General features: G+C 50.5%; 1 protein-coding gene across 1 annotated transcript; it reads right to left on the bottom strand.

The window, feature by feature from the left end:
* Positions 1-5,584: 5,584 nt before the first annotated feature.
* On the bottom strand, positions 5,585-10,236 carry LOC147100196 (uncharacterized). The gene is made up of 4 exons (XM_085968240.1): positions 9,999-10,236; positions 9,141-9,247; positions 8,584-8,710; positions 5,585-6,662 (listed from the first exon to the last, which is right to left on the bottom strand). Exons 2-4 carry the CDS (start codon positions 9,187-9,189, stop codon positions 5,753-5,755), a joined length of 1,086 nt encoding a protein of 361 aa, XP_085824366.1. The 5' UTR covers positions 9,190-9,247; positions 9,999-10,236; the 3' UTR covers positions 5,585-5,752.
* Between the last annotated feature and the right edge of the window lie 5,334 nt (positions 10,237-15,570).

Genomic DNA, 15,570 nt, shown 5'->3' with positions numbered 1-15,570 from the left:
GCCCAGTGTGTCCATGCATTAATCTGCCCGTTGCGAACCTCGCCCACAATCTCACTCAGTGGGTCGCACTCTCGCCTCTGATTCACAAGGTAGTGGGATCAAATCCAACTCCAGAGACTTGAGCGCAAAAATCAGGCTGACATTCCAGTGTGGAACTGAGGGAGCGCCGCACTGTCAGAGGGGCAGTACTGAGGGAGCGCCGAACTGTCAGAGGGGCAGTACTGAGGGAGCGCCGCACTGTCGGAGGGGCAGTACTGAGGGAGCGTCGCACTGTCGGAGGGGCAGTACTGAGGGAGCGCCGCACTGTCAGAGGGACAGTATTGAGGGAGCACCGCACTGTCGGAGGGGCAGTACTGAGGGAGCACCACACTGTCGGAGGGGCAGTACTGAGGGAGCACCACACTGTCGGAGGGGCAGTACTGAGGGAGCGCCGCACTGTCAGAGAGGCAGTACTGGGGGAGCGCATCTCTGTCGGAGGGGCAGTACTGAGGGAGCAGCACACTGTCGGAGGGGCAGTACTGAGGGAGCGCCGCACTGTCAGAGAGGCAGTACTGGGGGAGCGCATCACTGTCGGAGGGGCAGTACTGAGGGAGCAGCACACTGTCGGAGGGGCAGTACTGAGGGAGCGCTGCACTGTTGTAAGGGGCAGTACTGAGAAACATAGAGACATAGAAGATAGGTGCAGGAGTAGGCCATTCGGCCCCTCAAGCCTGATCCGCCATTTAATGAGATCATGGCTGATCATCCAAATTCAGTACCCTGTCCCTGCTTTCTCCCCATATCCCTTGATCCCTTTAGCCTTAAGAAATATATCTAACTCCTTCTGGCCTCAACTGCCTTCTGTGGTATAGAATTCCACAGCTTTACCACTCTCTGGGTGAAGAAATTTCTCATCATTTCAGTCGTAAATGGCTTACCCCTTATCCTTAGACTGTGACCCCTGGTTCTGGACTCCCCGCCATCCGGAATATCCTTCTTGCATCTAGTCTGTCTAGTCCTGTTAGAATTTTGTAAGTTTCAATGAGATCCCCTCTCATTCTTCTAAACTCTAGTGAATATAAGCCTAATCGACCCAATCTCTCCTCATACGTCATTCCTGCCATCCCAGGTATCAGTCTGGTGAATCTTCACTGTACTCCCTCCATGGCAAGAACATCCTTCCTCAGATAAGGTGACCAAAACTGCACACAATACTCAAGGTGTGGTCTCACCAAGGCCCTGAACAACTACAACAAGACATCCTTGCTCCTGTACTCGAATCCTCTCACTATGAAGGCCAACATACCATTTGCCTTCTTAACCGTCTGCTGCACCGGCATGCTTACCTTCAGCAACTGGTGCACAAGGACACCCAGGTCTCGTTGCACTTCCCCTTTTCCCAATCTATTGCCATTCAGATAATAATCTGTCTTCCTGTTTTTGCCACCAAAGTGGATAACCTCGCATTTATCCATATTATTCTGTATCTGCCATGCATCTGCCCAATCACCCAACCTGTCCAGATCATACTGGAGTTTCTCTGCATCCTCGTCACAGCACACACGCCCACCTAGCTTTGTGTCATCTGCAAACTTGGAGATATTACATCTAGTTCCCTTGTCTATATTATTAATATATATTGTGAATAGCTGGGGTCCTAGCACCGATCACTGCGGTACCCCACTAGTCACTGCCTGCCACTTGGAAAAAGACCCGTTTATTCCAATTAATTGCTTCCTGTCTGCCAACCAGTTCTCTATCCAAGTCTGTACCTTACCCCCAATCCCATGTGTTTTAACTTTGCATGCTAATCTCTTATGTGGGACCTTATCGAAAGCCTTCTGGAAGTCCAAATACACCACATCCACTGGTTCTCCCTTATCTATTCTACCAGTAACATCCTCAAAAAATTCCAGTAGATTAGTCAAGCATGATTTACCTTTTGTAAATCCATGGTGACTTTGTCCGATACTGTCACTGATTTCCAAGTGCTCTGCTATTACATCTTTTATAATGGACTTGAGCATTTTCCCCACTACCAATGTCAGGCTTACCGGTCTATAATTACCCGTTTTCTCTCTACCACCTTTTTTAAATTGTGGGGTTACATTAGCTACCCTCCAATCCATGGGAACTGTTCCAGAGTCTATAGAATTTTGGAAGATGACCAGCAATGCATCTACTATTTCTAGGGCCATTTCCTTAAGTACCCTAAGATGTAGATTATCAGGCCCTGGGCATTTATTGGCCTTCAATCCCATCAATTTCCCTAGCACCATTTCACTACAAATACTGATTTAATTCAGTTCCACCCTCTCATTAGACCCAATGTTCCCGACATATCTGGGAGGTTGTTTGTGTCCTCCTTTGTGAAGACAGAACCATTTAATTGGTCAGCCATTTCTTTGTTTCCCATTATAAATTCCCCTGATATTGACTGCAAGGGACCCACGCTTGACTTCACCAATCTTTTTCCCTTCACATATCAATAGAAGCTGTTACAGTCAGTTTTTATGGTCCCTGCAAACCTACTCTCATAATCTGTCTTCCCCACTCTTAATTAAGCCCTTTGTCCTCCTGAGGGACTGCTGCACTGTCGGAGGGGCAGTACTGATGGAGCGCCGCACTGTCGGGGGGTCAGTACTGAGGGAGCGCTGCACTTCTGGAGGGGCAGTACTGAGGGAGCGCTGCACTGTCGGAGGGGCAGTACTGAGGGAGTGCCGCACTGTCGGAGGGTCAGTACTGAGGGAGTGCTGCACTGTTGTAGGGGCAGTACTGAGGGAGTGCTGCACTGTCGGAGGGTCAGTACTGAGGGAGTGCTGCACTGTTGTAGGGGCAGTACTGAGGGAGTGCTGCACTGTCGGAGGGGCAGTACTGAGGGAGTGCTGCACTGTTGGCGGGGCAGTGCTGATGGAGTGCTGCACTGTCGGAGGGGCAGTGCTGAGGGAGCGCTGCACTGTTGGAGGGGCAGTACTGAGGGAGTGCTGCACTGTCGGCGGGGCAGTGCTGATGGAGTGCTGCACTGTCGGAGGGGCAGTACTGAGGGAGTGCTGCACTGTCGGCGGGGCAGTGCTGATGGAGCGCCGCACTGTCGGAGGGTCAGTACTGAGGGAGCGCTGCACTGTTGGAGGGGCAGTACTGAGGGAGCGCTGCACTGTCGGAGGGGCAGTACTGAGGGAGTGCCGCATTGTCGGAGGGTCAGTACTGAGGGATTGCTGCACTGTTGTAGGGGCAGTACTGAGGGAGTGCTGCACTGTTGGCGGGGCAGTGCTGATGGAGTGCTGCACTATCGGAGGGGCAGTGCTGAGGGAGTGCTGCATTGTCGGAGGGGCAGTGCTGAGGGAGTGCTGCACTGTCGGCGGGGCAGTGCTGATGGAGCGCCGCACTGTCGGAGGGTCAGTACTGAGGGAGCGCTGCACTGTTGGAGGGGCAGTACTGAGGGAGCGCTGCACTGTTGGAGGGGCAGTACTGAGGGAGTGCCGCATTGTCGGAGGGTCAGTACTGAGGGAGTGCTGCACTGTTGTCGGGGCAGTACTGAGGGAGTGCTGCACTGTCGGAGGGGCAGTACTGAGGGAGTGCTGCACTGTTGGCGGGGCAGTGCTGATGGAGTGCTGCACTATCGGAGGGGCAGTGCTGAGGGAGCGCTGCATTGTCGGAGGGGCAGTGCTGAGGGAGCGCTGCACTGTTGGCGGTGTCATCTTTTGGATGAGAGGTTAAACTGAGAGGTCTGCTCTCTCGTAAAACACCCATGGCTCTATTGGAAGAAGAGGAGGGAAGTTCTCCCCGTCACCCTGGCCAATATTTATCCCTCAACCAACATCACTAAAACTGTTTAATTGGTTTTTGATCACATTGCTGTTTGTGGGAGCTTGCTGTGCGCAAATTGGCTGCCGCATTTCCTACATTACAACAGTGACTCCACTTCAAAAGTATTTCATTGACTGTAAAGCGCTTTGGGACGTCCTGAGGTTGTGAAAGGCGCTATAGAAATGCAAGTCTCTCTTTCCTTCCCCCGTCTGATGAGGGATCGAGTTGTGCTGCACGTTGATGGAGGCTGGAACAGTCGGGTGAATGTGGCCTGTCTGCTTGTATTAAATTATAAAATCATCTTTATTGACACCTGATGCTGAGAGCTGTGTCTGGGAATGATCTTTTCTGAAATCAGGGATTGCTGCCCACAGATTGCAGCAGGCAGCAGTACCTGGCCGAGTGGCAGGAGCTGGGAGCAGCGATTAGGGGCAATACCAGGGGATACGGAGTGTCCTCATCAACTGGGCGATGCCTCTGTGTCAACTACAGAAAGAACGTTAAAACTATTTATCAGATTTAACATGTACAGTGCTGTGGTCCAGTGTCAGCCAATAGAAATCGCCGCAGGTGAGGCTACAGCGATACTGTTGTAGCCACAGGTACTGATTTTAACAACAACAACTTGTATTTATATAGCGCCTTTAACGTAGTAAAACGTCCCAAGGTGCTTCACATTAGTATTATAAGATGCTATATGATGCTATTATTTTATGATTCAGTATCAGTAAATGCAAGTTAGTACATTTTGGTAAAAACATAGTTTCCACCTCCTCTTTCTGGTCTTTAAGGATCTGCACTCTGATATCGAGCATGCTCCTGATGTGTGCAGCCAATCAGCAGCCGAGTACCGCTGGCTGTTCGCAGGAATGATTAAAATCAGCAGCAGGATTGATTTTACACGCTGCCCACATCGTGATGCGCGGTCCGGGGTTAATCAGGGACCGTAATCCCTGCCCCCCGTATTCAGGCAATATTCAATTTAAGCAGCAGGATGGGATGGGACAGAGTCGATAGAAAGAGACAGCTATAGATAGAAGATTTAATGTAAGAGATTTAGGACAGAGAGCAGGAAAAGCACAGCGGGTTGTGAGGCTGTGGAATTCACTCCAGGAGTCAGTGACTGAAGCAGAGACCGGGGGCAATATTGAAGAATGGGTTAGAGAGGGTGCTGGAGGAAAGGGGGATAAAGGGCCCTGGGAACAGGGAGGGGACCTGGGATTAGGATACTGATCATGTGGAGGATAAATTCCAGCACGGGCTGGACAGACCCAACGGCCTGTTTGTAATTTTCAATTTAAAACTTGTACATTTTGTGTGGGGACACCTGGAACCCACTAGAAATGAGCCAGCAGTTAGTGCGGGGGCCATTGGCTTGGGGAGCTGTTGGGGTGAGAGGTGGTTGGGGCGGTTTGAGGTTGTCCTGTTGAGCAGTTAGGGAGTTGGAAGCTGTGACTGGGAAACAGGAGTTAGAAACCCAGCTTCAGGCCAGAGTCACACTGAGAACTCCTCCTATACCATTAATATCACTAGTGATAGACACGGGGCCAGTGAGAGACAGAAACCATCCGGCGGGGGAGAGAGGATCCTTGTGCCCAATGCTCTAAGTGCATCTTGTTTCATTGACCAAGATTAGGCATTGACAGAATTCATGGGGATATTATGGGCCGAAAAACCATCCCACCCTCCAAATTCAGGAATCTGTGCCAATGAGATAAGATCATTAGAGAAACTGGATATTTACTGACTGACACTTCACAATGATGAAATAAAACACGGAAACATTATCTGTTCTGAAGTCATTTAAAGATTGCTTGTCCATATTTTATAGTCAACACTCTAGTATTTTAAACAGTGATTTTAAATACATTGAAAACAGTTCAAATCAAAGACACAGTGCTCTGTGCTCCAAGAAGACCCCACACTCCTGGACCACAGTCTGGCTGAGTCACTTTCTATTTCACATTTAGTTCTCCAAGTTCTGACGGAAGTTATCCCACAAAGTTGCAAGTTGGATCTGAAGGTCCTGCTGAATGTTGTCTGCATACGGGGCAAGTCTCTCTCGCACCTCCTCCATATTCTGGCTGACCACTTTGCTCAGCTGCTCAGAGTAAAGAGCCATGTTCTGATGGAACTCCTCGATTCTCTGGATCATGTTGCTGTTGAGATCTGCGATGTATGGGGCCAAATTTTGGTTCATGCTTCCCACGTTCTCGTTGAGCTTTACTTTCAGTTCTGCCACGTAAGGGACCAGCCTTTGCTTCAGAACTTCCACATTCTCATTCACCTTTGCCTGTAGCTCCTCGGCGTATGGAACAACCCTCTGGGTCATTTCACCAATCTGTTGGATCATCTTGACCTGGACGTCTTTGGCATAGGGAGCCAGGCTATTGCGGAGCTCCTGGATTTCCTCTTCAAACCTGGTGCGGAACTCCTCAGCATTGGCGGCCACCTTCTGACTCAGATTGTCAACGTTTTCATTGATCTTCAGCTGCAGTTGTTCAGCGTACGGAGTCAGAACTTCCCTCAGGTTCTCTGCATTCTCTGCGAGTTTGGCCTGAAGCTCTTTGGTGTAGGGAGTCAATGTCTGGCGAAGTTCCTCAGCATTGTTGTTCAGCTGGTGGCGGAGTTCTTCGGCGTAAGGTGTCAGCTTCTGATGAAATTCGTCAATGTCCCTGATGATCTTCTGGTGGACCCCATCAGCAAAAGGAGAAAGTTTCGCCCTCAGGTCTTCCAGCTCCTGCCTGATCTGTTGGCGAAGGTTCTCAGCGTCTACTGTCATCTTCACATGAAGGCTGTCTGTAAGGGGAGTCAGTTTCTGGCGGAGATCCTCAGCATAGCCATTGACGCTCTGCAGGTTATCCTTTATAAGATAACTGGAAAACAGGAGACATTTATTCTTAACCTTATTATAGAATATGGACACAGTTATTTAGAAAAGGGGCCATGTCCAAGTGCAATTCTCAGACAAATATTGTACAAAACACAAGAGAAGGAAGGAGAGCACAGAATTAGAAAGGACTTTTGAACCATGAAGCCTTTCACGGTAATTTGTAGCTGGTCTTTGGGAGGAGAGAGCGTGATGCCCCCAATATCCTTCGCTCCTTCACTCCTTTCCTACCTGTTACATTTTGGGAGGAAGAATAAGGAGGGGGCGCAGGCAGGATGGGCCGAATGGCCTCTTTCTGTGTTGTAGGATGCTATGATTCAATGAGGACATTTACACTAAAACTCAACAAGGCGCAGAGGAGCCGCGAAACACATCTTTAAAGGTACTGATAACGCTGCAAAGTGTATCTGGGTTTAGAAATAACGGCATTGAGTACAAAAGCAAAGAGGTGATGCTAAACCGTTACAGACCGTTGATTAGAGCCCAGTTAGAATATTGGGGGAGAAATTGGTCTTTGGTGATCGCGAGGCAGTAGCCTGTTTTACAGCACACATCGTTTAATTTTCTATTCACCTGTACCTGTGCCTTTGCTCACCTGTACCTTATATCTGCCTCTTCCTACACCTAAACTAACCTTTGCCTACACCTTCCCATAGCTATGACTATATTTAACTTTATCTGCATCTGTGCTATACCTACTGTCATAAATCGCAACTTCTACAAGAAGTAACTCAGGAAGTACTAATGAATGGCCAGCTGATGGCGCCATCCGAGGAGTATAAGTACTCGGGCGTGGGCCCATCTTGACCAGAGACAATCTGGAAACAGGAAGCTAGTGACTACTAACTAGACCTCCATGTGTTGTTACAAGTCGATTAAAGCCTTGCTTTAAGTACAACCAAGTGCATAGTGAGTCTTTATTTCATCACCTACACTTAGGTATACCTACACCTATTCAGGTGTGTTCACCTATCCGTTCCTGTACCTACACCTATTCAGGTGTGTTCACCTATCCATTCCTGTACCTACACCTATTCAGGTGTGTTCACCTATCCGTTCCTGTACCTACACCTATTCACGTGTGTTCACCTATCCGTTCCTGTACCTACACCTATTCATGTGTGTTCACCTATCCTTTCCTGTACCTACACCTATTCACGTGTGTTCACCTATCCGTTCCTGTACCTACACCTATTCAGGTGTGTTCACCTATCCGTTCCTGTACCTACACCTATTCACGTGTGTTCACCTATCCGTTCCTGTACCTACACCTATTCATGTGTGTTCACCTATCCTTTCCTGTACCTACACCTATTCATGTGTGTTCACCTATCCGTTCCTGTACCTACACCTATTCACGTGTGTTCACCTATCTGTTCCTGCACCTACACCTATTCACGTGTGTTCACCTATCCGTTCCTGTACCTTCTCCTATTCACATGTGTTCACCTATCCGTTCCTGTACCTACACCTATTCACGTGTGTTCACCTATCCGTTCCTGTACCTACACCTATTCACGTGTGTTCACCTATCCGTTCCTGTACCTACACCTATTCACGTGTGGTCAACTATCCATTCCTGTACCTACACCTATTCACGTGTGTTCACCTGTCCATTCCTGTACCTACACCTATTCACGTGTGTTCACCTATCCATTCCTGTACCTACACCTACACCTATTGATCAAGTTTTGTTGCTGAAGGAGCTTTCAGTTTTGCAGAGAGTCTGTTCCACTGCTCCCTGTGGGTAACGTGCTTTGTTTCAATCTCTAGTCTGGTTCCTGGTTGGTTATAAAGCAGGCAGAAGAAGCTTTAACTTAAAATCTCAGTCTGCTGAGCCACCATTTGATACTGTGCCCCAAGAGCCTGGCCGGTACTGACGGAGCCAGCTCACACCCGTTACTCACCTGAGTCGTTGGCTGATTTCCGAGCCCTGGATCTGATCCATGCCGTCCTTGGCATCGTTGGTCAATTGGCTGATGTAATCCCAGAAGGCATCTCGGCCCTGATCTCCATTGACACCAGCCTGGGAGCCTATAGGGAGGAAGGAAATGGGAATATCAGAGCAGGACAACAAGAACATTCAATTAATCTGCTGTTCATTTCACAGACAAGTGGCTGGTGATGGTCCAAGGGAGACTTCACCAAATCCCATTTGCTGGCTGCCCATCGGTAAATAAAAGGATAAATCCGGTGCTCCCCTCTGGGGAATCACTGCTGGATTATTCATTGGTAAAATCCCTCATCTTGGAACAATTGGGACCGGGGTTTAAAACAAGCCCAGACACAAGGATGAAGCAGGTCGTTCCCCAAAGAGACACTGAATGGTAGAACAGGCAACGTACTGGTCTCTGAGCGCGAGAGCTGAGATCAAAGTGGCCCAGAGAGCGTGAGGATCTTATGTGTGAGGTCCATGAACAGTTCACAAATAGTCAAAAAACGCAGGAAAATGAGAAACACATACCTGAGACCAAGATGGCGGCTACAAGCACAAGGATTGCCCTGGAACACATGGCTGATTTCTCAAACGGCGCAAATTAAATACAGTTTCTGTCTTTCTTTTCAGCGATTCTGTAAAAAGACAAAAATCAGAGTTAGACTGAGAGATTAATTCCTTAATCAGCCGTCATTGCTTTCTGAGTGGAACTTTCTCCCCACTGAAAATCATTTTCACATATTTACAGGACATTCAGAGTATTACTCTCTCCCTCTGAACTCCACTCAATTCTAAACTGTCAGCTGACTGTAAATATTAAACAGTATTCTGGATATCAAATGTCAGCCTCGACCAGTTGTCTGGGACACTGTGAGCTTACGCTGAGACACCTGGTAAACCCGGGGCCCAGGTGAGTGAGTGAACCCGGGGCCCAGGTGAGTGAGTGAACCCGGGGCCCAGGTGAGTGAGTGAACCCGGGGCCCAGGTGAGTGAGTGAACCCGGGGCCCAGGTGAGTGAGTGAACCCGGGCCCAGGTGAGTGAGTGAACCCGGGGCCCAGGTGAGTGAGTGAACCCGGGGCCCAGGTGAGTGAGTGAACCCGGGGCCCAGGTGAGTGAGTGAACCCGGGGCCCAGGTGAGTGAGTGAACCCGGGGCCCAGGTGAGTGAGTGAACCCGGGGCCCAGGTGAGTGAGTGAACCCGGGGCCCAGGTGAGTGAGTGAACCTGGGGCCCAGGTGAGTGAGTGAACCCGGGGCCCAGGTGAGTGAGTGAACCCGGGGCCCAGGTGAGTGAGTGAACCCGGGGCCCAGGTGAGTGAGTGAACCCTGCGTGTTCCCCGGGTTGGAGCAGTGTGAGCCACAGTTGCTGCACTCAGTGTTCCTCTCACCTGCCTGTGCTCTGGCCCTCCTGAAGCTCAGTGTCCCAGTCCCACAGGCCGGGCTCTATATGAGGGCATCTTATCAGCAGCTGATAAGGAGCTGGCCTGCTCGAGCTCCACTCATGGACTTTCCCTGATGCCGAGAGACAACGTGGAGCTACCAACAGCCCTGCCACGGTGAGCGCTGATGTGTTTCCTCAAATGTGGCTCCAACACCACTGAGAGGGCAAACTCCGATCAAAATTCATCTCTCGGTACAAAGGCCAAAGTTTGATAACACCTGGAACTTATTAAAGTTCTTAGGACTTATTATGAAGTATTTTGATCGAGTAGATGGGGAGAAAGTGCCTCCAGTGACAGGAGGGTCGGTAACCAGAGGACACAGATTGAAGATAATTAGCAAAAGAACCAGAGGGGAGATGAAGAGAACTTTTTTTACGCAGCGAGTTGTTGTGATCTGGAATGTGCTGCCTGAAAGGGCGGTGGAAGCAGATTCAATAGTAACTTTCAAAAGGGAATTGGATAAATACTGGAAAATTAAAAATTTGCAGAGCTGTGGGGAAAGGTCGGGGGAGTGGGATTAATTAACGGAAGGTCATCCACCTGAAACGTTGAATCTGTTTCTCTCTCTACAGATGCTGCCTGACCTGCTGAGTATTTCCAGCATTTACTGTTTTTATTAGAGTGGGATTAATAGGAGAGCTCTTTCAAAGAGCCGGCACAGGCACGATGGGCCGAATGGCCTCCTTCTGCGCTGTAAGATTCTTTGATGCCACCTCCTCGTGAGGCAAGGTCCCTCGACACTGCCCGATCGAGCAGCTTCATATAAACCATCTTAAGCAGACAATCAGTCTTTGTGGAAACAACAGATACTGTCCTGTCAGTAAGAGCCTCAAACACGCGATCCATTCAATCTCCAGCATGTAGTGAAATGCAGGAACAAATAGCCCCAGTGAATGTTTACACACTACGTTAATAACAATATGTTAGGTTTTAATGAATCTATCCCCTGGCTGGTGCCCCTGGGCACACGCCCAGTGTGTCCATGCATTAATCTGCCCATTGCCAACCTCGCCCACAATCTCAATCAGTGGGTCGCACTCTCACCTCTGAGTCACAAGGTCGTGGGATCAAATCCAGCTCCAGAGACTTGAGTGCAAAAATCAGGCTGACATTCCAGTGTGGAACTGAGGGAGCATTGCACTGTCAGAGGGGCAGTACTGAGGGAGCGCCGCACTGTCAGAGGGGCAGTACTGAGGGAGCGCTGCACTGTCAGAGGGGCAGTACTGAGGGAGCGCCGCACTGTCAGAGGGGCAGTACTGAGGGAGCGCCGCACTGTCAGAGGGGCAGTACTGAGGGAGCACCGCACTGTCAGAGGGATAGTACTGAGGGAGCGCCGCACTGTCAGAGGGGCAGTACTGAGGGAGCGCCGCACTGTCGGAGCGGCAGTACTGAGGGAACGCCGCACTGTCGGAGCGACATTACTGAGGGAGCGCCGCACTGTCGGAGCGGCAGTACTGAGGGAGCGCCGCACTGTCGGAGCGGCAGTACTGAGGGAGCGCCGCACTGTCAGAGGGTCAGTACTGAGGGGGCGCCGCACTGTCGGAGGGGCAGTACTGAGGGAGCGCCGCACTGTCGGAGCGGCAATACTGAGGGAGCGCCGCACTGTCGGAGCGGCAGTACTGAGGGAGCGCCGCACTGTCAGAGGGGCGGTACTGAGGGAGCGCCGCACTGTCGGAGGGGCACTACTGAGGGAGCGCCGCACTGTCAGAGGAGCAGTACTGAGGGAGCGCCGCACTGTCGGAGGGGCAGTACTGAGGGAGCTCTGCATTGTCGGGTGGGTAGTACTGATGGAGCGCGGCACTGTCAGAGGGGCAGTACTGAGGGAGCGCCACGCTGTTGGAGGGGCAGTACTGAGGGAGTGCTGTACTGTTGGAGGGTCAGTACTGAGGGAGTGCTGTACTGTCGGAGGGGCAGTACTGAGGGAGCGCTGCACTGTTGGAGGATCAATACTGAGGGAGTGTGGCACTATCGGAGGGGCAGTACTGAGGCAGCACCACACTGTCGGAGGGGCAGTACTTCGGGAGCGCCGCCCTGTCGGATGGGCCTCACTGAGGGACCGCCGCACTGTCGGAGGGTCAGTACTGAGGGAGCGCCTCATTATCGGAGGGTCAGTACTCATCGAGTCATAGAGTCATAGAGTTTTACAGCACAGAAAGAGGCCCTTCGGCCCATCGTGTCTGCGCCGCCCATCCATCCCTGTCCAGTCTAATCCCATTTTCCAGCATTTGGTCCATAGCCTTGTATGCAATGGCATTTCAAGTGCTCATCCAAATGCTCCTTGAATGTTGTGAGGGTTCCTGCCTCCACCACCCTTTCAGGCATTGAGTTCCACATTCCAACCACCCTCTGGGTGAAAAAGTTCCTCCTCAAATCCCCTCTAAATCTCCTGCCCCTTACCCTGAATCTATGCCCCCTTGTTATTGACCCCCCTACTAAGGGGAAAAGTTCCTCTTTATCTACCCTATCTATGCCCCTCATTATTTTGTACACCTCAATCAGGTCCCCCCTCAGCCTTCTCTGCTCCAAGGAAAACAACTCCAGCCTGTCCAGCCTCTCTTCATAGCTGAGGCGCTCCATCCCAGGTAACATCCTGGTGAATCTTCTCTGCACCCTCTCCAAAGCAATCACATCCTTCCTATAGTGAGGCGACCAGAACTGCACACAGTACTCCAGCTGTGGCCTCACCAGCGTTTTGTACAGCTCCATCATAACCTCCCTGCTCTTATATTCTATGCCTCGGCTAATGAAGGCATGTATCCCATATGCCTTTTTAACCACCTTATCTACCTGCTCCGCTGCCTTCAGGGATCTATGTACATGTACACCAAGGTCCCTCTGACCCTCTGTACTTCCTAGGGTCCTACCACTCATTGTGTATTCCCTTGCCTTATTTGTCCGTCCAAAATGCATCACCTCGCACTTTTCAGGGTTAAATTCCATTTGCCACTTTTCCGCCCATCTGACCAACCCGTTTATATCGTCCTGTAGCCGGAGGCTTTCCTCCTCGCAATTTACCACCCCACCAATTTTCGTGTCATCTGCGAACTTACTGATCATACCTTTTACATTCTCATCCAAATCATTTATGTAGATCACAAACAATAAGGGACCCAGCACCGATCCCTGAGGTACACCACTGGACACAGGCTTCCAGTCACAAAAGCAACCTTCGACCATCACCCTCTGCCTCCTGCCACTCAGCCAGTTTAGGATCCAACGCGCCAAGGCACCCTGGATCCCATGGGCTCTTACCTTCTTGACCAGTCTCCTATGCGGGACTTTGTCAAAAGCTTTACTGAAGTCCATGTAAACCACATCCACAGCATTTCCCTCATCCACCCCACTAGTACTGAGGGAGCGCTGTACTGTTGGAGGGACAGTACTGAGGGAGCTCCGCACTGTCAGAGGGGCAGTACTGAGGGAGCGCCACACTATCGGAGGGTCAGTACTGAGGGAGCTCCGCACTGTTGGAGGGGCAGTACTGAGGGAGCGCTGCAGTGTCGGAGGGGCAGTACTGAGGGATCGCCGCACTGTCAGAGGGGCAGTACTGAGGGATCGCCGTACTGTCGGAGGGGCAGTACTGAGGGATCGCCGTACTGTCAGAGGGGCAGTACTGAGGGATCGCCGTACTGTCGGAGGGGCAGTACTGAGGGATCGCCGTACTGTCGGAGGGGCAGTACTGAGGGAGCGCCGCACTGTCGGAGGGGCAGTACTGAGGGACTGCCGCACTTTTGGAAGAAGCGCAGGGGAGTTCTCCCCGATTCTCTGGCCAATATTTATCCCTCAACCAACATCACTAAAACAGTTTAATTGGTGATTGATCTCATTGCTGTTTGTGGGATCTTGCGGTGCGCAAATTGGCTGCCGCATTTCCTACATTACAACAGTGACTCCACTTCAAAAGTATTTCATTGACTGTAAAGCGCTTTGGGGCGTCCTGAGGTTGTGACAGGCGCTATAGAAATGCAAGTCTCTCTTTCCTTCCCCCGTCTGATGAGGGATCGAGTTGTGACGCACGTTGATGGAGGCTGGAACAGTCGGGTGAATGTGGCCTGTCTGCTTGTATTAAATTATAAAATCATCTTTATTGACTCCTGAGGCTGAGAGCTGTGTCTGGGAATGATCTTTTCTGAAATCAGGGATTGCTGCCCACAGATTGCAGCAGGCACCAGTACCTGACCGAGTGGCAGGAGCTGGGAGCAGCGATTAGGGGCAATACCAGGGGATACGGAGTGTCCTCATCAACTGGGCGATGCCTCTGTGTCAACTATGGAAAGAACGTTAAAATTATTTAACATGTACAGTGCTGTGGTCCAGTGTCAGCCAATAGCAATCGCCGCAGGTGAGGCTACTGTGACACTGTTGTAGCCACAGGTACTGATTTTAACAACAACAACTTGTATTTATATAGCGCCTTTAATGTAGTAAAACGTCCCAAGGTGCTGCACAGGAGTATTTTAAGACACAAAATTTGACACCGAGCCACATAAGGATAAATTAGGCCAGGTGACCAAAAGCTTGGTCAAAGTGGTAGGTTTTAAGGAGCATCTTAAAGGAAGAAAGAGAGATAGAAAGGCAGAGAGGTTTAGGGAGGGAATTCCAGAGCTTAGGGCCTCGGCAACAGAAGGCACGGCCACCAAAGGTTGAGCGATTATAATCAGGGATGCTCAAGAGGGCAGAATTTGAGGAGCACAGATATCTCAGTGGGGTTGTGGGGCTGAAGGAGATTACAGAGATAGGGAGGGGCGAGGCCATGGAGGGATTTGAAAACAAGGATGAGAATTTTGAAATCGAGGCGTTGCTTAACTGGGAGCCAATGTAGGTCAGCGAGCACAAGGGTGATGGGTGAACGGGACGGTGCAAGTTAGGACACAGGGCAGCTGAGTTTTGGATGACCTCAAGTTACATAGGATTACAGAGGATATACGGCACAGAAACAGGTAATTCAGCCCAACCAGTCCATGCCGGTATTTATGCTCCACACGAGCCTCCTCCTGTCTTTCCTCATCAAGATCTATCAGCGTAGCCCTCTGTTCTCTTCTCCCTCATGTGCTTGTCCAGCCTCCCCTTAAATGCATCGATACTATTCGCCTCAACCACTCCCTGTGGTAGCGAGTTCCACACTCTCACCACACTCTGGGTAAAGAGGTTTCTTCTGAATTCCCCATTGGATTTCTTGGTGACTATCTTATATTGATGGCCTCTAGGTTATGCTCTTCCCCACAAGTGGAAACATTCTCTCAAAACCTTTCATAATTTTAAAGGCGTCTATTAGGTCAACCCTCAGCCTTCTTTTTGCATAGGGTGGAATGTGGGAGGCCAGCCAGGAGTGTGTTGGAATAGTCAAGTCTGGAGGTAACAAAGGCATGGGTGAGGGTTTCAGCAGCAGATGAGCTGAGGCGAGGGCGGAGACAGGCGATGCTACGGAGGTGGAAATAGGCAATCTTAGCTAGGTCATGGATATGTGGTCGGAAGCTCATTTCAGAGTCAAATATGACACCAAGGTTGCGAACAGTGT

The sequence above is a fragment of the Somniosus microcephalus genome, chromosome 26, assembly GCF_052327205.1.
Source record: "Somniosus microcephalus isolate GS21.2 chromosome 26, FLI_Smic_1.0, whole genome shotgun sequence".
In the NCBI taxonomy this organism is placed as follows: Eukaryota; Metazoa; Chordata; class Chondrichthyes; order Squaliformes; family Somniosidae; genus Somniosus; species Somniosus microcephalus.
The sequence above is the reverse complement of the archived record's forward strand: the minus strand, read 5'-3'. Positions and strand labels throughout refer to the sequence as shown.